A 26,099-nucleotide genomic window follows, 5' to 3' on the forward strand; every position below is an offset into this window, starting at 1 on the left:
TGTGTAAAAAGCAAAATCCCAGGAACTTTCTTTACACTTTTGATGCCATCCATTCATGCTTGGTCAAGTCCTAAGGAGGAGGATGTTGGTGGACTGAGCAATATGAATTCCTAATTCCCAGAAGATCACATCACAGGGGCTTATATTTTTACTACTTTGTCAAAATACCCATTACAAAAATTTTAATTTTTACAACTGTCTCTTTAAGAAATAAGAAGGATGAGCCCGGATAGGGCCAAATTTCCAAAGATAGGAGAGCTGGTCGGGAAATTTTCCACCACCACGTATTTCTGTAGGAATATGCTGATTCATCAAAAGCAACCTGTTTTGCAGAAATTTAGTCATTTAGACAAAAAAATCATTTGGAAAGAAAACTGCTTCGAAATCCTTAGCACAGAGAGCAATTAGGGTGCTTCCTGGGTAAGACCATTGTTGATGGCTTTCTCCAGCGTTCTAACCAAGAAATACTGATCAAAAACAGAATTTCACCAGCTGCTTCTATCTGCTGAGGAAAGCTCATGCATGGTGATGGAAACTTTCAAATCGATCAAACTTAACACAAACCCATTTAACCTTTCACTAATTTTAATACACTTGCATAAGACCTCAAGGCACATTACACATTATTACTACTGAGCAATGAAGATGTACTATAAAATGGAACTGAAAGTATCCATTCACTTAGCTGACATTTCTGAATACTAACCACTTGGTTTATAGCATTGCTCAGTTAAAGTTCCTATCTGAAACCAAAGTGGCTCTTTGCCCAGGCTCTGAAAGCCTAGGAGATGATAGTGGCCGGGGTAGAAGTAGGGAACTATTAGGAGTGCAGTCACTAGGACATTAAAATTATTAATATACATACCAAAGGAAGAGAGGAGCAAAAATGTGGTCCTTGAGAACATAAAATTAATATCTAAATCATAACAATACAGCCTTAATGCATGAACTTCATTATAAACATTTAATCTAAAATTCTAGCTCTAACAAAATAATTAATTGGGACCATCATAACACACTTCATCTCAGGCTTGGGCTCTTCCTGTATTTTCTTCTCATTTGTCAACTTCCAGTTGGCTTGTTATATTCTAGGAGTAGATTTTCAAAGGCACAAATGGCAGTGGGACGCCTGATCCCCTGAAAGTCAATGGGAGTCAGGTGTCTGTCATTTATGCTTTGAAACAAAAATCTCTTCCATAAATCTTAAAAATATATGTATGTATTAACCACATATAATGTCCTATCCATAATTTGGATAGAAAAAAAGAACTGAGACATTGGCACCTGTCTTACATATGTGTCAACCTTGATGTATATATGTAGGGAGCAGCATTCAGACATGGGAAAAGAGACTATTCTAAAGCTCATTCGGTATTTCATCCCTGATGTGTGCAAGAGGGAGGCAATATTTCATCAGCATTTTCTTGACTTGATTGTGTTTCCAATTCAAAGATGAGTTTAAGTTGGTGAAACAGAAACCTTTCACCATTCCCCTCAGCCAATAGATTATACTATTTAGGCTTCTTTAGATTCTGTAGACCAAATTCAAAGGTGATTTACAAAAGACGAGTGTAAGTTGTGCATCAGAAATTGGTTGTGAGTCTAAGTCTATATAACAAACTGCTACATGGTCATAAAAATGATGCAAGCTACACCAATTTAGAGTCACACTAGAATTTGGCCCATGCTCTTTCCAAGTAATTTGGATATTCATCACAGCTGGTCAAAATTATTCCACTGAAATTGTTTTTAATGAAAAATGATTTTCCACTACATAGAAAGTTTCATAAGAAAAAAATCATTATTGTTGAAAATTTTCAGGTTTTCCATTTCCATGGAAACCCCACAATGTGATTTTTTTTTTAAAAAAAGGTTTAAACTAAAACTTCTTTTGCTGAAAACCAAAAATTACTGTACAAAAATTTAAAAAATTCAATAAAACCTTTTAAAGAAATAATTTTAAAAATATCCCAAACAGTCCTATTAGATATCCCTACTTGTTTAGGAATGAGGTCTTTTCATGTGCTCCTCACTGTGTCAGTACTGCCAACCCCACGCATTCAAAAATAATGAATCATGTGTTCCAAAATCCTGAGATTGGCTTAAAAATGATGAGGTTTTAAAAATAAAACATTATGGGGGAGGTTGCCCTCTGGACATTTTTTAATACCACAGGCTCATTCCCATCATACTAGTGACATCTATTTGGGATGCTTTTACCATATATTTTTTTAAAATGGGGAATGTAAACTAATGAGTTGGAAAATAGGTTGCAAAATGCCAGACCTACGTATTCCAATATTACTAGTAAAAAAAAAAATCGCAATTATTTCAGGCAATCTTAAAATTATTTTCAAGTCAAGTTTCAGGTCTACAGAGCTCTGCTTTTAACTGCTGAAGCATAATAATGACAACTGGCTCGGCAGACGGTTGTGTGTCATTTGCAGAATTATATGCACCATGTTGTCTGGTTAATTTGCACATGAAGGTATTGCTGGTTGGCACAGGACAATCTGTTCAGGAACAATTACTTCCTATTTTGCTACTTATGTTGGTGGTAGCTGCACCCAAGGTACTTAAAATATCAGGTATTTGGTTCCATCTAAAGTCATATGTCAGGATGCTCAGGTTAAAACTAGATCTGCACAGAAGATTTCTATTGCAGATACATTTGCCTTTGCAAAGGCCAGAGATGTTTTTGGGGAAAATTAATAGGGTGAAATCAGCCATTTCCTCCCCCCAGAACATAACTCTCAGGTAAAATGCTACATCTTCAGGAACGATGAGTGTAATGATGCTTCATTGTTTGAGAAACCCACATGACCCCAGAGAATTTCTGTCAGAAGCCCACAAGACAGGCTAGTGGAGCAGTCTTTATTTAAGCTCTAATGAAAGAGGTGGAAAAGAGGAGCTGAAAAAACACCAAGACAAAAGATGCATTTATTAGAGGTTGAGATGAATCTGAATCAAAATGTGCTCACAGTTATATTTTCTTTTAGAACTGGGAAAAATGCCAGCAAGAATATCATGATTCCACCTTCCACTGCCAATATAATTCCTATTCTTATCAGACAAAGCTAAAAAAAATTGCCCAGTTATTTCATTAGGAGAAGCAGCTAATTTACAGGCACAGTAATTGTTCCCCCACAAAAGCGTATAATGAGCTTTAAACTCACAAAATTAGGGTCTGTTCTTCTAGTGATTATGCTTAATTTACAAAGGAATTACTGCCCCCCCATTAAATTTACCTTTATAACAGCTACATTGACAAAATAAACTTCATCAACTCTGAAGATGTCCTTACAGTCTGCCAGGTCAATAATACTCATTTTAAAAAGTATATACATATACACGTCTGCATGAATATGTTTTATTAGATAAGATTATAACAGTTCCAGAGTAGGTATTATGGGTTAGCAAATCAATAATGCCAATCTAAAAATTCAATCTCATATGTAATTGCTTATTTAGATACTCTTGTGATATGGTCTATAGAAAAACCTTAAGATAGGCACATTTTTAAATAGTCAGTCACTATCACAAAATGATAAACCATTAAACTGATATTTGCAGATTTGTGTGCCTAAAGACTGGGCATTTACTTAAATGAAAATTGGGCTACTTTTCTCGGAACGTAAGAATTAATGGAAATGGGAATTGCAAGTGCCCACCTCCTCTAAAAATGACGTTGTTTATTTAGGTGTCTAAATACAGAACTAGGTGCCTTTATTGAAGTCATCCTGTGCCTTCAGTTCCACTAAAGTAATGGGAAATGGTGGCCATTTTGAATAGGGGAAAAATTGTAACACTGATGCCAACAATTTATCATGAGAAACTAATAAAACTCACCAAATATTGCAAGACTCATGATAAAAATCTTAAGAGTTGTCAAGTTCGAGGTAATGGATGCTGGGTACATATATTTGAAATTTCTCTTTAGTTCAGGAGTTCTCAGAGTCATGGCAAATTTGCCTATTTTATTCTAGTGTTGGGACTTGGTCCTAGTGATTGTTTCAATATATAAGAGAATGGCAGTAGCTAGATTTTAAGGCCAAAAGGGACTTCTGTGATGATCACCCTAAACCTAGGAGCTGGACATGCTGGCTGCTTCCTGGGAGCCGCATGGCGTGGAGGCTAGCAGGGAGCCTGCCAGGTCCGCTACGCAGAGCTGCCAACCGGACAGTCAACAGCCCGGTCAGCACTGGGATCCCTTATCGACCATGTGTTCCGGTCGAAAACTGGACCCCTTGTCACCCTACTGTGATCATTCAGCCTGACTCCAAACAATTATAGATATAAAACACAGTTAAAAAGTTACATGTGTTAGAAATGCCAAAAAGTAGAGGAAAGTGATGCAGTGAAGTGCACCAAGCCTGGGAGTCTACTGTAGTTATATGTTTCAGAGTAGCAGCCGTGTTAGTCTGTATTCGCAAAAAGAAAAGGAGTACTTGTGTCTCTAAGGTGCCACAAGTACTCCTTTTCTGTAGTTATATGTTTGGAATTGGAGCAGCAGTTCCTCCGGTCAAAAAACAGATTAAGCAGCATTTTTAATACATCATTGCCATCTACTGGACACCGAAGAGAACACAGTTCAAAAACCTGGAGCTTAAAAAATAAGGATAAGCTGAACAGCCATCTGGTGTTCAGACCTACTGGAAAGAGTGGTTGTGCTTCCCCTCCATCCCTTCTAACTGCCGCTGCCACTCTCACATTCTCGGACAGCCCTCTAAAAATCTGAAGAAAGCTCTGTAAAATACACTTTCAGGCGGAGCCCAGCAGAAGTGTGTAAGAGCTGCCTAGAGCCGTTTTCCACGTTATTCCAGAGTCATCAGCTGTCTAAATCTGAACCTGAACAGCCGAGTGGTGAAACAAAGGCTGATGCATGGCTGGGAAACCATGTGAATCTTCAAGCAGCAAGAAGCTGGGTGAACCCTTTGGATTGTATTCCTGACTAAAAGCTATGTGAGATTCCTCGAACTGTTTTATCACCCTTCCTCCATCTTGGAGTCAGGGTGCATTCCAGACACAAAAATAGAACCCCTAGAAGACAGAGGAACTTTGCCAAATGAAGGAAGTTGACAATGACAGTGGTGTGATCTGATGTTAAAAAATCCTACTTAGAAATAACTACCTAATTTCCAACTAGGGTGCCAATATATACTGTTCATTTAGGCCCCAATCCTACAAAATTTACACATGTGAGCAACTTTATGCATAAGATTAGCCCCACTAATTCAAGAGGGCTATCACCAGTGTGAAGAAACTCCACATCTGAGTGTTTGCAGGATCAGGGCCAACATTTATTGAGCAGACATGAATCATTAAAAATAAACTAGCTAGTAAGCAGTGAACACAAAATGGGCTTACTAATACACAAACAATGATATTCAAGAAAATATAGATGCTTCACACGCAGCAGCATTTGGACACTGTAAATTATTTAACTTGTTCAATACACAAGGTTGGCTAATGCGTGAACCTTGCATGACTGCAAGAAACCTTTGCTAGCAATCCCCCTATAGCCACCCCAAGGAAGAAGGGAAAGAGGTGGGGCTGTAGTTCTCCTCCCCCACCATACGAAGCCAGCAGAGCATTGCGTACTGCAACCTCCTAAAGAATGCAACAGCGGGTATGCTACCTCTGCATGCTGAAGAGCTCCAAGAGTCATTGCGACATGACATAGGGGCATGACCCAGTCCTTGCTGCTTCTTACCCTACAGCGTGGACTAGTGGATAGAACACTGGAGTGGCACTGGGTTATGTTCCTGGCTCTGTTACTGGTCTGCTGTGAATAACCTTGGGCAAGTCACTTCACTGCTCTCTGTTTCCCTATCTGTGAAATGGTGATAATGATACTGAGATCTACCGATGAAAAGTGCTATTAAGCTTATGGAAGGGATGATATGATGGGATAGCCTAATTTTGGCAATTAATTGATCTTCAACTATTAGCAATAGATATGCCCAATGGCTTGTGATGGGATGTTAGGTGGGGTGGGATCTGAGTTACTACAGAGAATTCTTTCCTTGGTGGCTGTCTGGTGAGTCTTGCCCACGTGCTCAGGGTTTAGCTGATCACCATATTTGGGGTCGGGAAGGCATTTTCCTCCAGGGCAGATTGGCAAAGGCCCTGGGGGGGGTTTCGCCTTCCTTTGCGACGTGGGGCATGGATCACTTGCTAGAGGATTCTCTGCACCTCAAAGTCTTTGAACCACGATTTGAGGACTTCAATAGCTCACACATAGTTAGAGATTTGTTACAGGAGAGGGTGGGGGAGATTCTGCGCCCTGCGTTGTGCAGGAGGTCAGACTAGACGATCATAATGGTCCCTTCTGACCTTAAAGTCTATGATTCTATGATCCTATGTATTATTGTTATTAAGCTACAGAACCCTCACTACCAATTTGAATGACAATGTCCCAGAACTAGGTGTTTTAAACACATCTTTAATATGTTTCTTTGGGAATACAGTCCTGCTCTGAACTATGAATGCCATTCTTAAGTATGTTCATCTCTGGTAATTTTATTAATGTTTTTCCTGTCAATTTTCTTCTCTCATTTACTAATGGCCTCTTTAGTACTGCCATTCAGAGTTAGCACTAGTAGTCCTAGCCACATCATGACACTCTCCCGCAGAGTTCAATACTGGCTTTTTTCCAGAAATAACATGCCAAATCGATAACACAATGTTACTCAAATATCCTCCATTCTTGTATGGAAAGGTCCTCAAGCGCTGGATAATGTCTGGAGCGGAATGACTAAAATACGCACAGTAGACTTACTTCACGTTCAAAAGTACAGAAAACTCTAAGACACTGAGCTACAATTAAACAACAGCAGTGAGCTACACAGGCTTTCCTGGGGATTCATGCCCATCTGGGAGGAGATGATGGTACAAGGCTTACTCACCATTGGCCCTAACCAGTGCTCTAATCAGGTCATTTTGGCTTTAGGGCTTGAATCCCTGGGTCTACACAAGAGACTCTGAAGAAAGAAATGTATGTACCTCTTGCATTGGAGCATTACTAGGATACTGATTAATGACTGCAGGAACATCATTAACCAATTAGATTGGGGAAAAATCCTATCACAAGTTTATAGACTTCCCAGTAGTGATTGTTCTTGGTTTATAAATCTGGGCATGAACACTCCCACTGTGTAATCCCCAGCAATGACTATCCCCCCGCTGCAGCAAGATGCAAACATGTAACAGCATAGTACTCTCTATCAGTACAGAGTAGTAGTGTACGTATGTGACTCTACAGCTCCAGACACATGGTCAGTCACTGTGTTCTGGATTGTGCCGACAGCCTGTTTTGACTCTGTCAAGCAATAGGTCACCAAAAGCCATACGGTCACAGCAAGGCTCTGCCATATTTTGAGGACATTCAGGCTTAAGAAATGCCAGTTTCTCAGTATGAACCCCATGGCAATATGCCTGGAGGATCACTGCAGGAATGTAATTTGCATTTTGTTGCAGCCACATGAAATACAATTTTAAAAGTAAAAAGTTTAACTTACAATTTAAATAAAATGTTCAGTTTCCTCTGCAATATATAAAGTCAGTTTCAGTTTAAAAATACCTTATGGTATCATTGCTAGAATATGCATACAGGATTAAGGACCTGTCAGCATGATCACTGCAAACTATGTTCTGGAGTACATATATTCAAGGACGTTTACATGAGGGAGTTGAAAGCTTTCAGCATCGATCCTGCAAGCTGGGAAGATGCAGCCAGCAACTGGCTACACTGGAGGGCTGTGCTGCACCAGGGAGTGAAAGAGGGTTGAGAGTGAAAGAAGTGCAGCAGGCCTTAAGAGCTAGTAGTGCCCTGGCTTCATCTTCTGGCCCAGGGCCTTAGGCCTGCACTATTTGTGGCAAGAATTGTCACTCAAGAATTGGACTTTTTAGCCACTTGCGACGCTTCAGCGTGACACACTGAGCTGCTTTGGCACTTACACCACAGTCTTTGAGACAGACAGTTGCCATAACATAGGTCATATATGTTGGTTGCAGGTTGTAACTTTTATGTAACAAGCATTTTCAACTTGGAAGCCATGTTTAAGTGGTTATTTTTCAAAGACTTAGGAAGAATAGATAGCTCAGGGAAAGCATCATGGGAAATAGTAATTCACCCATAGGTTGCTGATTAGAATCCAGCCCAGTTTGGCAGTGATTGATAGGTATCGTTATCATCCAGTTGCTGTTCTATATGCAATATTCTTGGTAGTCTCCACACTGTCCCAAGCAGACAAGTATCCAACATTGCACAAACCACCATCACAGTTGGCACTAATTACTTTTCAGAGTAGCAGCCATGTTAGTCTGTATTTGCAAAAAGAAAAGGAGTACTTGTGGCACCTTAGAGACTAACAAATTTATTAGAGCATAAGCTTTCGTGAGCTACAGCTCACTTCATCGTATGCATTTGGTGGAAAAAACAGAGGAGAGATTTATATACACACACACAGAGAACATGAAACAATGAGTTTATCATACACACTGTAAGGAGAGTGATCACTTAAGATAAGCCATCACCAGCAGCGGGGGGGGGGGGGGGGGGGGAGGGGGGGAGGGGGAAAGGAGGAAAACCTTTCATGGTGACAAGCAAGGTAGGCTAATTCCAGCAGTTAACAAGAATATCAGAGGAACAGTGGGGGGTGGGGTGGGAGGGAGAAATACCATGGGGAAATAGTTTTACTTTGTGTAATGACTCATCCATTCCCAGTCTCTATTCAAGCCTAAGTTAATTGTATCCAGTTTGCAAATTAATTCCAATTCAGCAGTCTCTCCTTGGAGTCTGTTTTTGAACCCCCCACTGTTCCTCTGATATTCTTGTTAACTGCTGGAATTAGCCTACCTTGCTTGTCACCATGAAAGGTTTTCCTCCTTTTCCCCCCCCCTGCTGCTGGTGATGGCTTATCTTAAGTGATCACTCTCCTTACAGTGTGTATGATAAACCCATTGTTTCATGTTCTCTGTGTGTGTGTATATAAATCTCTCCTCTGTTTTTTCCACCAAATGCATCCGATGAAGTGAGCTGTAGCTCACGAAAGCTTATGCTCTAATAAATTTGTTAGTCTCTAAGGTGCCACAAGTACTCCTTTTCTTATTGGAAACTTTGTTGCCAGTGTCTTCAGATAGATCAAGAAATGAAAGTCACAGAGACCAAAACATCCTCTTACTCCTAGCTGTGGCCCTTCCAGGTCAGGGTTCTTGAAGCATATTGTTATAGCAATGGGGGACAGAGCCTGCATTGGCGTTGCCCATGGTGCACCTGCTCTCCGGATAAACGGGGTATTTTTCTATAGGCCTGTCTACGTGCCTTTCACCAGCACCAAGTTCATCCTCTTCCCTCTCTCCCTCAAAAATATGGAGATTTTGTTTGTTGAGTAATATAAAAATGGAGGAAAAATTGCTGTTCTCTATTTGGGATGAGATTTAGTATTCATACAACTCAAACAATTTAAATGTTGGCAGGCCACCAGATCATAAGGAAAAATTCAAAACAATGCTTGACATGATTTCTAAAAGCCAAAAGCTTGTCAAATTTCCACAGCTTTATACTTTCAAAAGGCTTTGATCACTTCCCTGAAGTTCTCACCAAAAAATAAATAAAACAAAATAATCTTCTGGTCTGAGACTTAGGAATTGAAATTTTCAGAACAAAAGTGTTTAGTGCCTGATCAAGAAAGCTGAGTGAAACTGAGAGCTTAAAATGGAAGAATGGTTGGAACCTGAACTGTAGGGTCAAAACTGGCTGCATAATATGACACCTTGGAAACCATCTATATAATACTGTAGCACTGAAAAAATTGATAAGGTATATATGTGTTTCATATACATACAGTATGCCAATAGTGAATTTGGCCCTTAGAGACACTATCCAAATGTCAACTGTCAAGAGAAAATGCTCTTGTGGGGGGGAGGGATTATAATTGAAATCAAGTTAATTTCACAGCTCTACTGTCAGAGTGGCTTTGTACAGATTTGGGGAAAATACTGTATAATTTTCTACTCATGTCTGTGAAATATAATTAATTCATTTAAACTACAGTAGTTGGCAATGGAATTGAGGCCATATTTATTAAAGATGAACTTCATTTTTAAAAAACCCATTAAATGTATTTCTGTAGGCTGAAAGACCTAAACAACAAAGAGAAGAGGGGGCAGTATTCCGTTTTTATTTATTTCAGCTTGCCTGAAGTAGCAAAGGGTAGATTTTGTTCTCCTATGACACTCCGGAATGCAGAATTCTTTGACATCACTGTTACTACCAGAAGGCCTCTGGAGCATGGAGCCCACCCACAGGTGTGGAAATAAGTAGCAGTTCAAAGGAAGGAGCTGAGAACACACTGTCTAAAGACCTTACCTCTTTCAATGCAGCTACAGCCATAAAACAGCAGCACTTGCTCTCCTAGAGCTGGCAACAGGGGGCGCCATCCACCATAAGAATTCTGTTTCAGTTCTCATTCTCCCAGCCCCTCCCTCAAACTACACCCACCTTCAACCCTGCTAGTGGGAACGGGGAAGCCAATTACATGATTATGAAACTCATTGCAAAAAACCATGCTATATAACAGACAAAAAGCAGTGTACCTCAGCACCTACGGGTTGGACTCCACAATCCAGCAGTGCTCAATATTTTCTCTAGCACAGTCATGAGCTATAGCTTTCTAATGAGAGCTTACGATATAAAGTTTCCTACTTAAGATTTTTTATTCACAGCATTATTCAAGGGGAGGGGGCGGGAGGAACAATCCTGTAAATAACAGCAGGTAAAAAAATCCCTTTGACTACTGTTAGGCAATCCAATATCCACAAAACATGACTGCCATTTAAGAATACATAAGAACATACAGTTTGCCTAGGGCAGTGGCTCTCAGCCTTTCCAGATGACTGTACCCCTTTCAGGAGTGTGATTTGTCTTGTGTACCCCAAGTTTCACTTCACTTAAAAACTGCTCACTTACAAAATCAGACATAAAAATACAAGCGTCACAGCACACTATTACTGAAAAATTGTTTACTTTCTGTTTTTTACCATATAATTATAAAACAATTGGAATATAAATATTGTTCTTAGATTTCATTGTATAGTATATAGGGCAGTATAAACAAGTCATTGGCTGTATGAAATTTTAGTTTGTACTGACTTCACAAGGGCTTTTTATGAAGCCTGTTATAAAACTAGGCAAATATCGAGATGAATTGATGTACCCCCTGGAAGACCTCTGTGTACCCCCAGGGGTATGTGTACCCGTGGTTGAAAACCACTGGCTTAGGGTACTTCTAAGAGAAGAGAATCACAGCAATATAACTGAGAAAACTATTTTTAAAAAAATCAGAATTCCTTCTTCAGCACAAGAAACTTCAATTACCTTCAGCAGCAAAAGGGGTTATTAGGTCCGGAATGTGACTGAAACGTATTAAAATAATGAGGGAGACAAAGATGAGCAGCTTTTTTATTATTATTTTAATAAGTTCATAATCTAGCTGCTTTACTGAGATGAGGCCTGAATGGGGATGCACTGATCCAGTGTAATGATTTTTATGGAAGCATCCTGCTTTGGGTTTTGCTTCTATATCAGAGTGAATCCTAGTGAATCCTAGCGAGCAGATAGGAGTTCAAAATTAAGGCCTGAATTTTGATTGCCCATGTAAGGGAGAAAATACACAGCTACTGGAAGGGAAAAAATATATAATTATTTCCACTGAAATTCAATATTTAATGCAACCAATTACGATGAAAACAATATTGACAGTGCACTTGGGAAAATGTAAAGCCATATTCCTGATAATGTTGCTTTTATGCTGTTTTGAGAATGAAGAGTACTGGAGCAGCAGGACCTATTATTTATTATTGTTGTCATTATTTATTATTTGCATTACCATAGTTCCTAGGAGCCTACTCGTGGACCAGGGCCCCACTGTGCTAAGCGCTTCGCAAACATGGAACAAAAAGAAGGTCCCAAATTAAGATCTCATACTGATCAAAGATAAAATAACTAAGGTATATAGAGCATGAAGTTGTACCATTAAAGCAAAGATGTTCACAGCTTTTCATTGATTCCAGTAAAGCCAAGTTACCCTCTGGCAAGATGGTGACATCCCATACTGTCAAGAGATTAGTAAGCACTGTGCGGAGCAGAGGTGGACGAACGCAATTTACCATCTCTGCTAAGGGCATCCTAGTGCCAAAATCCAGAATAATGGGAAACAATGGCCACTTTGAGGAGACCAGCTTAACTCATGAATAAGGCTAAGTTTTTATCATGGATATTTTTTAGTAAAAGTCATGGACCGGTTATGAGCCATAAACAAAAATTCACAGAAGCCCGTGACCTGACCCTGACTTTCACTAAAAATATCCCTGACGAAATGGGGAGGCGGTTCAGCACCCACTGCTGCTGAGGCTCCGGGGTCCCCCACCACTGCGGTAAGTGGGAGTTCTTGGGTCCCCAGTGGCTGAGCAGCTGAGAGAGCCCTGCCATGGACAGCAGCAGGGAGCTCTGGGGGGGTCCCCACCACATGTGGCAAGTGGAAGCTTCACGGTCCCCCGCCCGTGGGGACTCAGCTGCTGTGAGGTCCCCCCCTCCACAGCTGGGAGCTGCAGGGGCATTCCCCACCATGGCTGTACAGCTGAAGAGGGTCCCCCTGCCACCTGTTGCAGCTGGGCAGCTGTGGGGTCCCCCCTACCAGGGTAGGGTCTGGGAGCTGTGGGGGGGGGGGGCTGGCTGGGGAGCTCCAACCCCAAGCAGAAAATGTCACAGAGGACAATGGAAGTCACAGATTCCGTGACTTCCCTGACCTCTGTGACATAATCGTAGCCTTATTTATGAATGTAAAAAAATTGCTTGAGCATCTCTTTCATTACAAATTAAGCATTGGATTGCATTAGCTGCCAAGGATTTACTGTAATTTGAGCTACTGCGTCCCCATTGCATTACTAGTTTGAGCATTAGCATCACTTGAGCAGTCGAGTTTCAACTTGTCACAATATAGCTGCCCTGCCCAGGGGGTCCCCTGGGTAAACACCCGCCTCATATGTTGCTAACACTTTTGTATGTATTGGAAAGAATTTGGGGAAGGGTTAAAGGTATGAATTTGGAACAAAAGGTTTGTTTACAGGCGGCGAAAGGCCGGAGGGGGAGGAAAGGAGAAAAGAACGGGTTAACTTGATGTTCCAGCTAAAAAAGAAGATAAGGAGCTGACTCCAGACCAAGGCCATTGCACACACTCTGCTACCTGCCAAGAAAGAAGGGGGGGAGTCCACCTCCCCCTCGACCAGCTGTGAGAAAGGAGAGTTGCTGAACAAAATTGCAAGGGCCACGAAAAAGAGTCAAACAACAAGGTCAACTAGGGAAAAATAATGACAGGTTTCAGAGTAGCAGCCCTGTTAGTCTGTATTCGCAAAAAGAAAAGGAGTACTTGTGGCACCTTAGAGACTAACAAATTTATTAGAGCATAAGCTTTCGTGAGCTACAGCTCACTTCATCGGATGCATTTGGTGGAAAAAACAGAGGAGAGATTTATATACACACACACAGAGAACATGAAACAATGGGTTTATCATACACACTGTAAGGAGAGTGATCACTTAAGATAAGCCATCACCAGCAGCGGGGGGGGGGGGGAGGAGGAAAACCTTTCATGGTGACAAGCAAGGTAGGCTAATTCCAGCAGTTAACAAGAATATCAGAGGAACAGTGGGGGGTGGGGTGGGAGGGAGAAATACCATGGGGAAATAGTTTTACTTTGTGTAATGACTCATCCATTCCCAGTCTCTATTCAAGCCTAAGTTAATTGTATCCAGTTTGCAAATTAATTCCAATTCAGCAGTCTCTCGTTGGAGTCTGTTTTTGAAGCTTTTTTGTTGAAGTATAGCCACTCTTAGGTCTGTGATCGAGTGACCAGAGAGATTGAAGTGTTCTCCAACTGGTTTTTGAATGTTATAATTCTTGACGTCTGATTTGTGTCCATTCATTCTTTTACGTAGAGACTGTCCAGTTTGGCCAATGTACATGGCAGAGGGGCATTGCTGGCACATGATGGCATATATCACATTGGTAGATGTGCAGGTGAACGAGCCTCTGATAGTGTGGCTGATGTGATTAGGCCCTATGATGGTATCCCCTGAATAGATATGTGGACAGAGTTGGCAACGGGCTTTGTTGCAAGGATAGGTTCCTGGGTTAGTGGTTCTGTTGTGTGGTGTGTGGTTGCTGGTGAGTATTTGCTTCAGATTGGGGGGCTGTCTGTAAGCAAGGACTGGCCTGTCTCCCAAGATCTGTGAGAGTGATGGGTCGTCCTTCAGGATAGGTTGTAGATCCTTGATGATGCGTTGGAGAGGTTTTAGTTGGGGGCTGAAGGTGATGGCTAATGGCGTTCTGTTGTTTTCTTTGTTGGGCCTGTCCTGTAGTAGGTGACTTCTGGGTACTCTTCTGGCTCTGTCAATCTGTTTCTTCACTTCAGCAGGTGGGTATTGTAGTTGTAGGAATGCATGATAGAGATCTTGTAGGTGTTTGTCTCTGTCTGAGGGGTTGGAGCAAATGCGGTTATATCGTAGCGCTTGGCTGTAGACAATGGATCGAGTGGTATGATCTGGATGAAAGCTAGAGGCATGTAGGTAGGAATAGCGGTCTGTAGGTTTCCGATATAGGGTGGTGTTTATGTGACCATCGCACTACGCACTACGCATTAGCACTACGGTGCTAATAAGCGATGGTCACATAAACACCACCCTATATCGGAAACCTACAGACCGCTATTCCTACCTACATGCCTCTAGCTTTCATCCAGATCATACCTCTCGACTCTTGTATTCTTGAATGTGTGGGAAAATAGCTTCAGTGTGAAGTTCCTCTGCCAACTTCTGTGCACTCTTCAGAACGTTTTGAAATCCCTCATCTGACCGGTAAGACTGTAGGTATGACTTTTCTTTCTCCAGTTGTTTCATTGCTCCAGATATATCAAGGTCCACACCTTGGAGTCTCTTCCTTATAACATTTATTTCAAACAGTATGGCATGCCAGAACACTAAGCCACACAGAAATTTGAAGTTATGTATGTTTCTGGTGATTCCATTTCCCTCTGCCACTGCTCTCCCATGAACAGTTCCTGTCATAGCATTATCCTCTATAATGGCAACTATGGCATCATCTATCTTCCCAATTTGGTGTTTGATAGGCTTTATCGCTTCCACTCGACTTTCCCATCGTGAGGCACTCATTGGTTTTAGTGTCAGAGAGGATATTCCCAGATGTTGCTTCAAAATTTGCCATCAATGAGTTGATGCAGAGAAAAATGCTTTGAATTACATTAAAAAATTCAGCAGCCTCACTTGAAGCTGATGCTGTATCACTGACCACCAAGTTCAATGAATGAGAACTGCATGGGACAAAAAAAGCTCAAGGGTTTAACTCTCGGATCCATGTCTGCACTCCTCTGTTCTTTCCTCTCATGTTGGCACCATTATCATAGCTGACATGAGAGGTCAGGCCTATCGCAATTCCTGTATCTTCCAGCTTTTTAAGAAGCACATTTGTCATACTAGTTCCTGTAGTATCATCAATGTCAATAAATCTACAAAATGCTCTCTGACAGTCACCATTACACGGACATTTTCACTAGGTTCTGTTGTTGTTACAAAACGCACCATTGAAGTCATTTGTTCTGTATGGCTGATGTCAAGTTGCAGTCCAGAATAACATAATAATCTTGCTGACTTCAGATCTGCCACAATCTTCTGTTTGACTTTTGTTGCCAGGAACTGTATGATCTCATTTTGAATTGTTTTTCCAAGGTAGTGGTGTATGTACATTACTTGGGTGATGACTCTTCTTAGATGATCCTGGAATACAGCATCAAACTCAGCCATCTGCTCCACAATTTTAAGCACGTTTTCACTGTTTGGCACATACAGCTGATTTAAAGTGCCACACAGTGCTAGATTTTGGGTAGCAAGCATTCTCACAATGGCAATGAGCCTTTTCAGAACATTTTGCCAGTAACGAGACTCTGATGCAATCTTCTCTTGATGCTGATCATCTATGGTGGTCTTTAACCTTAGTCTCATCTCAAGCTCTTTCCACTTATGGAAGGCTCTCTAGTGATTTGCTGCCTTCTCATGGCATGCCAGATTTCTAGCCTGATTTTTCCAGTTCTTTGTTCCTGTGGAACCCAGTGTGCCTGGAACATTAGACTGGAAGAGTTTGCAACAAAAACAGCATTCTAGGTTTTTGAGTACATAAGCCATGGCCTCTCCACTTTGTCACCGTTGGGGATTTCATGCCAGTAATGTGTTAGATGGAAACTTCTATTTTCATTGTCTTTGGGGAACATGAAGTTTTTCCCTCGCTGTGGTCCATGCAATACAAGGAAGTCCCTCAGGCTACTGGTCAAGTGGGTCCACAGTCCTGAATCATCTGGACTTAAGGAACTAAACTCAGCAGCAGCTGTTTCTTGTGCCTCCACCACACCCTTCTCTGATCTACACTTTTCTTCAGGAATGTGCATGGTTACATCCATTTGAGATGGAGATATGGATTCTGCAGTAGCTGCCAGCTCACCTGCACTCTGACTAACTGGAAGATCAGGCATCTCCTCACCACTCACATCCTCACTGGGGCCGGAAGGCTCACCGGGAACATTTGTGTCTATGCATCTCAGGAGAGCGCCTTCCTGCTTAGATGAAAAACTTCCTTTGCTTTCTTTCTTTTGCTGAATGCTGCCTTCTTTCACTCATGACTGCTGTTCTGTGCCTATAGTGGCTCTCAACACTCAGTTGAAGGGGACAAATAAGCAGGCTAGTAGAAGGGCCTGAGAGAGGGAAGAGATCAGCATCTTAAGGGTCTAACTGGTTCCTATTACTTCAGTTGACTGCCTGTTCTCCTCAAGTGGGTTCAGGGAAGCAGCAGGAAACAGGAAGCTCCCTGAGAAGCTGATGTTAATCAGTCCAGGCTCCTGGGGGTGCTAGAGAGGTACATCAGAGGCTCCTCCTCCTCTCTGTCCCTGCAGCTCCTGCTGCTTTCTGTTATTCCCTCTCACCTTTTCTCCTGCCTGCCTGTTATCTCTCTTGTGCCCTCCTTCCTCCAGCACAGCACTCCACCATCTCTGTGCATCTAGAGCAGAGAGAATACATATGCACCAGCAGCAGACACAATTTTCTATACTCTGGGTCCTACTGGCACCCCCTTCTGCTGCCCCCCCCGTCTGGCACCTGAGGCGGCCGCCTAAGTTTACCTCATGGTAAGACCAGCCCTGCCTCTATACAGTAACTTGCTTTGAATGAAGGAAAGCATCAGCTTAGCTGGGGAAGAGCCCAGTCCTTACGGGTGTCTCATCATACCAGCATGAGTTGTACCACATCACCCTCTCCTAACAACACTCCTGAAAAGATCCACAAAAGGCCCTTTAATATGTAGTAAGGCAGTAGCTCTCACCCTGATCTACAGCAAGACTCAATGTTATAACTGAAAAACATTCAGGACACTCTCCCAGCCATCTAGACATAAAAAAAGAAGACTATTCACAATCCCCAAGTTGAGAATGCATGCTAAAAGCAGAGCACAATTTCTCATTTGTTCTCTCTCTTCCTGCTAATCTTTAAGTCCCACTGCAAAACCTAAATCGCTCTGATACACACACACAAATTATGAAAATCTTTGGGAAGAAACCCATAGCTGATCCAAGAGTCAAAACCAGGTGAAAATATGCAGAAGCAGACCACAAAAGATCACAAAGCACAGGCAGTGCTAGAGACGAACACCTCTGGAAGAGATCACATTGCTACCACCTACCCATCAAAACAACAACAACAAAACATCACAAACTACTTAAATTACTGGTCTGGCACATAAATTTGAGAGACTAGAACCAGAAATAGAGGAGATTATAAACTTACAGATGTTGTCCAAGCTACGGAAAAGATGGAAGAAAGGACCACCATGACTTGAGAAGACTGAGTTGTCTAATCAGCTGAGCAGGAAACATAAAAATCCAAAGAAAAATGCTCAAGGAGAAAACAGTGGACCTGAGAAAATAATAAAATAAAATGCAGTGAATTTTTTTAGGCATTCAAACATGCAAAATAGCATCCCTATAAAGCACTGAAAGGGCCCACGATGATGCTGGGACCACAAGAAACAACAGATTATGTGCAGTAATTAGAAAATTCCAAATCTCTGGGGAACAGCAAAAAGTGTTGCATGTCTCTGGAGAGACTAGGGGTTGGGTGGTGGGGAAAAAGCTGATAATGGATGTTTCATTATCAAGATTGCTTGGCCAATATTCAAAAAAGACATGCAGAATCCACACAGGTGAGACAAGCGCTACATATTGGACATCAGTTTTATTTTAGGATAGTCTACTATTATACAGGGTCTTCTATCAAGTCAGAGCACAGCAGGAGCAGAGGAGATTCTGAGAAATTCCCCACAGACTACAAGCAGCAATACTTCTAAATGTTAGAGAGGCACAGGAGTGAAAGTAAGTTAGAGGACTTACCAGTATGCTGGAGTCCTGAGCAGGGGGCGAGGCCTCAACTGGAAGAGGCATAGCTTTAACCGGAAGACGCAGGGCCTTAAATCCCCAGGTAGTGGCAGCTGGGAGCCTGGGGCCGTTTAAATCACCCCCGAGCTACCAGCTGCAGAGGCCCTTGAAATCACTGAGGAGCCCTGGGGGCTCCCGACTGCCACCGCTACCCTGGGGCTCTGGCAGAGCTTTAAAGGGCCCGGGGAGCTGCTGTGGTAGCGGCTGCCAGAGCCCCAAGCTCTTTAAATCCACACCTGAGCCCTGGGGTAGCGGCGGCGGGGATTTAAAAGGCCGGGGTGGTAGTAGGGGCTGGAGTTCCAGAGCCCTTTAAATCCCCGCAAGAGCCCCGTCACCACTACCCCAGGGCTTCGGCAGCAGCGCTCAGGTGGAGATTCAAAGGGCCGAGGCGGTAGCAGTGGCTGGAGCTCTGGGGCCCTTTAAATCCCCGCCGCAGCCCCGCCGCCACTAGCCCAGGGCTTTAAATTGACGTCTGGGAAAGTCGGTCCCGGTACGGCGCACCGGCTCTTACCAGTACACCGTACCAGGGCGTAGTGTCTTACTTTCACCTCTGGAGAGACACCAGGAGATTACACATACCTGTCTGGCATCCTCATGTGCTATAGTTACAAGTAACCTCTAACATTACTATCGGTAAAGGAAACGGGAGGGGGGGGAAATCTCATTTGTTGACTTTGTGAATAGCCAATTTCAGTGTTTCCTATAGCTGGGTGAAAATTTTTTGCTACATAGTTAATTCACCAAAAATGTGTTTTGGGTTAAATTCAGAAAATAGTTTTGGCCTACTCAAAAATGAAAACAACAATTTCACAAACATCAAAATGGTCTGGCTTGACATTTTCAAAATGTAATGTTTTGACTTTTTGTTTCAAAACAATGTTTTGTTTTGAAATGTAGTTAATTTGTTTTTTTTAAAAAAGATTTAAAAAACACCCAAAACCTGACAAAACAAAAACCTAAAACAATAAAACTGTTTCAGGTTAAATTAAACATTTACTTCCATCTGAAACATACATTTTTTTTCTTTTTATGTTTCAGTGAGAAAAATCAAAACATTTCCATTTTGGTTGGAAACAGATTTTTTTTTTTTTTTTGGTTCAGCCACCAAACTGAAAAAAATTGATTTTTCATCAGCTCTACTATTTTATGTCTCCTTGGCTCAATCCTTTTATTTGTGTGGGTCTTTCAGAAAGAACTAGGGGGGAACACTTTGAAAAGTAAGAAATGTGATTTTACAACAATTTAGAGACAGGTGCAACATCTGAAACCACTTTTTTAATGGCTAGATAGATGATGCCCTTTTAAAGACTTAAAATAGCAGATTAATTTAATTTTATGTAATACACAGGATATACTTACCAGCAATGGACTGACAAAAAGGAGGAAAACAGCTACTTACCTACAAAGAAAGCAAAAGGTTAAACGCATGCTGCATTTCATAAAATACAGGAGTGAATGTAGTTTATGGCATTTGATTACACAGATCTATTTTTAAATCACATGCAGCATGAAAAATAACACATAGATTCATAGATACTAAGGTCAGAAGGGACCACTCTGATCATCTAGTCCGACCTCCTGCACAGCGCAGGCCACAGAATGTCACCCACCACTCCTATGAAAAACCTCACCCATGTCTGAGCTATTGAAGTCCTCAAATCATGGTTCAAAACTTCAAGGAGCAGAGAAGCCTCCCTCCAGTCAACCATGCCCCATGCTACAGAGGAAGGCAAAAAAACCTCCAGGGCCTCTCCAATCTGCCCTGGAGGAAAACTCCCTCCCGACCCCAAACATGGCAATCAGCCAAACCCTGAGCACATGGGCAAGATTCACCAGCCAGATACCCAGGAAAGAGTTTTCTATAGTAAATCAGATCCCATCCATCTAATATCCCATCTCAGGGGATTTGGCCTATTTACCCTGAATATTTAAAGATCAATTACTTACCAAAATCCCATTATCCCATCATACCATCTCCTCCATAAACTTATCGAGTAGAATCTTAAAACCAGATAGATCTTTTGCCCCCACTGCTTCCCTTGGAAGGTTATTCCAAAACTTCACTCCTCTGATGGTTAAAAACCTTCGTCTGATTTCAAGTCTAAACTTCCTGGTGGCCAGTTTATACCCATTTGTTCTTGTGTCCACATTGGTGCTGAGCTTAAATAATTCCTCTCCCTCTCCTATATTTATCCCTCTGATATATTTATAGAGAGCAATCATATCTCCCCTCAACCTTCTTTTAGTTAGGCTAAACAAGCCAAGCTCCTTAAGTCTCCTTTCATAAGACAAGTTTTCCATTCCTCGGATCATCCTAGTAGCCCTTCTCTGTACCTGCTCCAGTTTGAATTCATCCTTTTTAAACATGGGAGACCAGAACTGCACACAGTATTCCAGGTGAGGTCTCACCAGTGCCTTGTATAACGGTACTAAAACCTCCTTATCCCTACTGGAAATGCCTCTCCTGATGCATCCCAAAACCGCATTAGCTTTTTTCACAGCCATATCACATTGGCAGCTCATAGTCATCCTATGATCAACCAATACTCCAAGGTCCTTCTCCTCTTCCGTTACTTCTAATTGATGCATCCCCAACTTATAACTAAAATTCTTGTTATTAATCCCTAAATGCATAACCTTACACTTCTCACTATTAAATTTCATCCTATTACTATTACTCCAGTTTACAAGGTCATCCAGATCCTCCTGTATAATATCCCGATCCTTCTACGAATTGGCAATACCTCCCAGCTTTGTATCATCTGCAAACTTTATTAGCACACTCCCACTTTTTGTGCCAAGGTCAGTAACAAAAAGATTAAATAAGATTGGTCCCAAAACCGATCCCTGAGGAACTCCACTGGTAACCTCCCTCCAACCTGACAGTTCGCCTTTCAGTAGGACCCGTTGCAGTCTCCCCTTTAACCAATTCCTTATCCACCTTTTGATGTTCATATTGATCCCCATCTTCTCCAATTTAACTAATAATTCCCCATGTGGCACGGTATCAAATGCCTTACTGAATCTAGGTAAATTAGATCCACTGCATTTCCTTTATCTAAAAAATCTGTTACTTTTTCAAAAAAGGAGATTAGGTTGGTTTGGCACGATCTACCTTTTGTAAAACCATGTTGTATTTTGTCCCATTTACCATTGACTTCAATGTCCTTAACTAATTTCTCCTTCAAAATTTTTTCCAGGACCTTGCATACTACAGATGTCAAACTAACTGGCCTGTAGTTACCTGGATCACTTTTTTTTCCTTTCTTAAACATAGGAACTATATTAGCAATTCTCCAATCATTCGGTACTATTCCTGAGTTTACAGATTCATTAAAAATTCTCGCTAATGGGCTTGCAATTTCAGGTGCCAATTCCTTTAATATTCTTGGATGAAGATTATCTGGGCCCCCCGATTTAGTCCCATTAAGCTGTTTCAGTTTCGCTTCTACCTCTGATATGGTAATATCTACCTCTATATCCTCCTTCCCATTTGTCATGCTACCATTATCCCCAAGATCCTCTTTAGCCTTATTAAAGACTGAGGCAAAGTATTTGTTTAGATATTGGGCCATGCCTAGATTATCTTTAACCTCCGCTCCATCCTCAGTGTTAAGCGGCCCCACTTCTTCCTTCTTAGTTTTCTTCTTATTTATATGGCTATAGAACCTTTTACTATTGGTTTTAATTCCCTTTGCAAGGTCCAACTCTACTCGACTTTTAGCCTCTCTGACTTTATCCCTACATCTTCTGACCTCAATTAGGTAGCTGATCCCTCCCATCTTCCACTTCCTGTATGCTTTCTGCTTCTTCATAATCACCTCTCTAAGATGCTTGCTCATCCAGCTTGGTCTACAACTCCTTCCTATGAATTTTTTCCCCTTTCTTGGGATACAGGCTTCCGATAGCTTCTGCAGTTTTGATTTAAAGTAATCCCAGGCCTCAACTACCTTTAGATCCATAAGTTCTTCAGTCCAATCCACTTCCCTAACTAATTGCCTTAATTTTTGAAAGTCAGCCCTTTTGAAATCAAAAACCCTAGTTGCAGATTTATTTTTGTTAATCCTTCCATTTAGTTTGAACTGAATTAGCTCATGATCACTTGAGCCAAGATTGTCCCCTACAACCATTTCTTCTATGAGGTCCTCGCTACTCACCAAAATTAAATCTAAAATGGCATCCCCTCTAGTCGGTTCAGCAACTACTTGATGAAGGAATCCATCAGCTATCGCATCTAGGAAAATCTGAGCCCTATTATTATTACTAGCACTGGTCCTCCAGTCTATATCTGGGAAGTTAAAGTCTCCCATGATCACGCAGTTTCCATTAGTATTTACTTTATTAAAGACATTAAAAAGGGCTCTATCCATATCCAAATTAGATCCCGGAGGTCTATAGCACACCCCAAGCACTATCGTAGGAGAGGCTTTACTAGTTTTCTTCCCCAACGTAATTTTTGCCCAGACAGACTCTGTCTTATCCATTGCATCGCTTCTTATTTCTTTACATTCTAACTCATCGTTGATATACAATGCTACTCCACCCCCTTTACCTTTGTTTCTGTCTTTCCTAAACAGCACATACCCTTCAATACCTGTAGTCCAGTCATGACTACTATTCCACCATGTTTCTGTTATCCCTATAATATCTGGTTTCACTTCCTGCACCAGTAGCTCTAGTTCCTCCATTTTGTTACCTAGACTCCTCGCATTGGTGTACAAACATCTTAATTTTTGCTGTTTGGCCTCGCTCACATTTTGTACCCTATTAGGCACAGTCATTCTACAGCCAGTATAACTTATTAGACTAGTATCCACACCGCCCTCGCTCCTTATATACATTCTCCTACCCATGGCTGTATCCTTTCTTACTTCATCTTCTTCCCTCTCAATGCTAAAATCTGGCGTGGAGATTTTCTGGACATCTCCCATCCATCTCCCCCCAGTTCCTAGTTTAAAGCTCTCTTTATCAGTTGTGCCAGCCTCGATCCTAGAAGTCTATTTCCTTCCCTACTCAGATGAAGTCCATCCCGAGAGAACTGACCTCTGTCCGTGAATGCCTCCCAGTGGCCATACATCCCAAAGCCCTCCTTATAGCACCACTGCCTAAGCCATCTGTTGACAGTCATAATCTTGTCACACCTTTGTTGCCCTTCTCTAGGAACAGGAAGGATCCCGCTAAAAATCACCTGAGCCTCAATTTCCTTAAGCGTCTTCCCCAGCCTAGCATAGTCTCCCTTGATACTTTCCAGCGAGAATCTGGCTGTATCATTTGTTCCCACATGAAGGATAATTAGGGGATTCTTTCCCGCTCCCTTGAGGATCCTTTTCAACCTCAGGTCTACATCCCGTATCTTAGCACCCGGAAGACAGCACACCCTTCTATTCTCAGGATCAGCTCTAGTTACAGGCCTGTCTATTCTTCTCAATAAAGAGTCCCCGATCACATAGACCTGCCTTTTCCTGGTGACAGTGCTATTCTCCAGTCTCTCCCCTGTTCCCTCTGGCTGCAAGTTCTTTCCATTCCTATTTTCCCTTACAATTCTCTTCAACCCATCCTGTATCCTCCTGGGGCTCATATTTGGTGTAGTCTCCCTTGACTCTTCCCCTTTTTCTATAGGGCTAGCCTCTCTTCTCTTCTTCCTTACCCTTCCACCTTCAGCGACTACCTGCTGAGCCCCTTCTTCATTTTCCAACTCTGCAAACCTGTTCCTAAGCTCTATTTCTCCTTCACTAGCCTGTCTTTTTCTCTGCCTGGTTCTTTGAGTCACATGTTTCCACTGACCACTTTCCTCATCCAGTCTCCCCTCAAAATTCCCCAGCCCTGCTTCCATCCGTGAGTCTGAGCTTTTCCCTTCAGATACCTCATGTCTTTGCTCCATCATCTGCTCAAACCCCTTCCTAAACTCAACCAGACTTTCCACCTGCATCTCCAAACCTCGGATCTTTTCCTCCATCAGCTCTATCAGACGGCATTTCATGCAGACAAAACTCTTACCGGTTCCCCCCTCCAGGATCATGTACATACCACAGCTTCCACATCCTGTCATCCTCAATGTGTCTTTCACTGCAGGAGTCACTCCCACAGCTTCCTCTGTATCTGTCATCTCCTTCCCACCTAAGTCCTGTTAATCTGGGAAACACAAGCCACACCAAAAAGACCACCCCCCCAGCAAAAGCAAACCCCAAACAAGCACCACAATCCAAACTCCCCTGTTTAGAGCTCTGTTTGCTAGCTCCTGTGCCGCTGCAGCTGTCTGTGCCACTGCACGACTGGCTGGCTACCTTTATAGGGCCCCTATTCAGAAGCCCCACCCCCTAGGCAGGGCTCAGCTGCTCTCTCAGCACAAAGCCCCACCCTCTAATCAGGCTCAGCTGCTCTCCCAGCACAAAACCCCTACACACACACACACAAATACAAATACTAAAAATACAAAACCAAGTACAACTACCTTCTCCTCCAACAGAACTCCCACTCAAACTCCCCTGTTTAGAGCTCTGTTTGCTAGCTCCTGTGCCGCTGCAGCTGTCTGTGCTCAGAATGGGATGCAAGGACGGAGCAACCCGGTACTTAACACAAAAAGAACATGATCAATTACAAGGCACTGGGTTGGGTACCATGATGGAATGTATAGAGCCTTCACTGTCCCATGGGAGACCCTGACTGACATGATTTATGTTGTCCCTAAAAGAAGGGCCCTCCAAACCAAACAGCAGGATGCAGAGTTTGGGATTAAACTCAATGATGGGTTCAAGACTGGGTTTCTCAACTCCCATCTAAAACATATCCTTGAGCTGAGGGTAACTGAGCAAACCTTATATTTCTTACCTGCACTCAAGGTAATGAAGCTGAATATTGGCACATGTAGAGCCTTAAAGAGCCTGCCCAGAAAGCCAGGACACCGAGTCCTGGAGACACAAGAAGAGCTACCCTGTTCAGACTGTGTGCTTTGGCATGTAAAGACTAATCAGCTACATGAAGCGGATGGCCAAAGAATTTTATTTTGGCTGTACCAAAAAAACTTGTAAATAAACCTTGAGACCCCAGAGAGGATTTCTTTGCTTAATTTTGCTTTCTTAGCCTGTGGCTCCGGCCGAGTCTGAGTCTAGCTTGGCAGACCCTGGTCCTGCCTCGGACAACTTTATTTTTCCTTGTGTAATAATAGAGGCATGGCTGTGTTCTGACTCTCACAAAATCCCCCACAAAAAGGCACAAAAGCTGGAACTTGGTAGTAGCGCCAAATAATTTAAATGATTTGCTCCTGTTGCTTTCTAATATATATATAAGAACATAAGAATGGCCATAGTGGGTCAGACCAAAGGTCCATCCAGCCCAGTATCCTGTCCAATGGCCAATGCCAGGTTCCCCAGAGGGAGTGAACCTAACAGGTAATGATCTAGTGATCTCTCTCCTACCATCCATCTCCATCCTCTGACAAACAGAGGCTAGGGACATCAATCCTTACCCATCCTGCCTAATAGCCATTAATGGACTTAACCTCCATGAATTTATTCAGTTCTCTTTTAAACCCTGTTATAGTCCTAGCCT

The 26,099-nt window shown here is 42.2% G+C and overlaps 1 protein-coding gene across 5 annotated transcripts in view; it reads right to left on the minus strand.

Annotated features, from left to right (window-relative positions):
* SMYD3 (SET and MYND domain containing 3) overlaps positions 1 to 26,099 on the minus strand; it is a 675,358-nt gene that overhangs the window by 289,362 nt on the left and 359,897 nt on the right. The window contains exons 1-2 of one of the 5 annotated variants that reach the window (XM_043512275.1): positions 19,911 to 19,997; positions 17,905 to 18,033 (exon numbers count right to left, since the gene is read on the minus strand). The exons of 3 other annotated variants lie outside the window; for them this stretch is intronic. In XM_043512275.1, coding sequence (XP_043368210.1) covers positions 17,905 to 17,949 — 45 coding nt within the window. In that variant the 5' untranslated portion in view covers positions 17,950 to 18,033; positions 19,911 to 19,997. Of the gene's footprint in view, positions 1 to 17,904; positions 18,034 to 19,910; positions 19,998 to 26,099 lie in introns of those variants that run through there. One more of the 5 variants, XM_038393979.2, reaches the window with a different exon arrangement.

This window comes from Dermochelys coriacea, chromosome 3, assembly GCF_009764565.3.
Source record: "Dermochelys coriacea isolate rDerCor1 chromosome 3, rDerCor1.pri.v4, whole genome shotgun sequence".
Classification (NCBI taxonomy): domain Eukaryota; kingdom Metazoa; phylum Chordata; order Testudines; family Dermochelyidae; genus Dermochelys; species Dermochelys coriacea.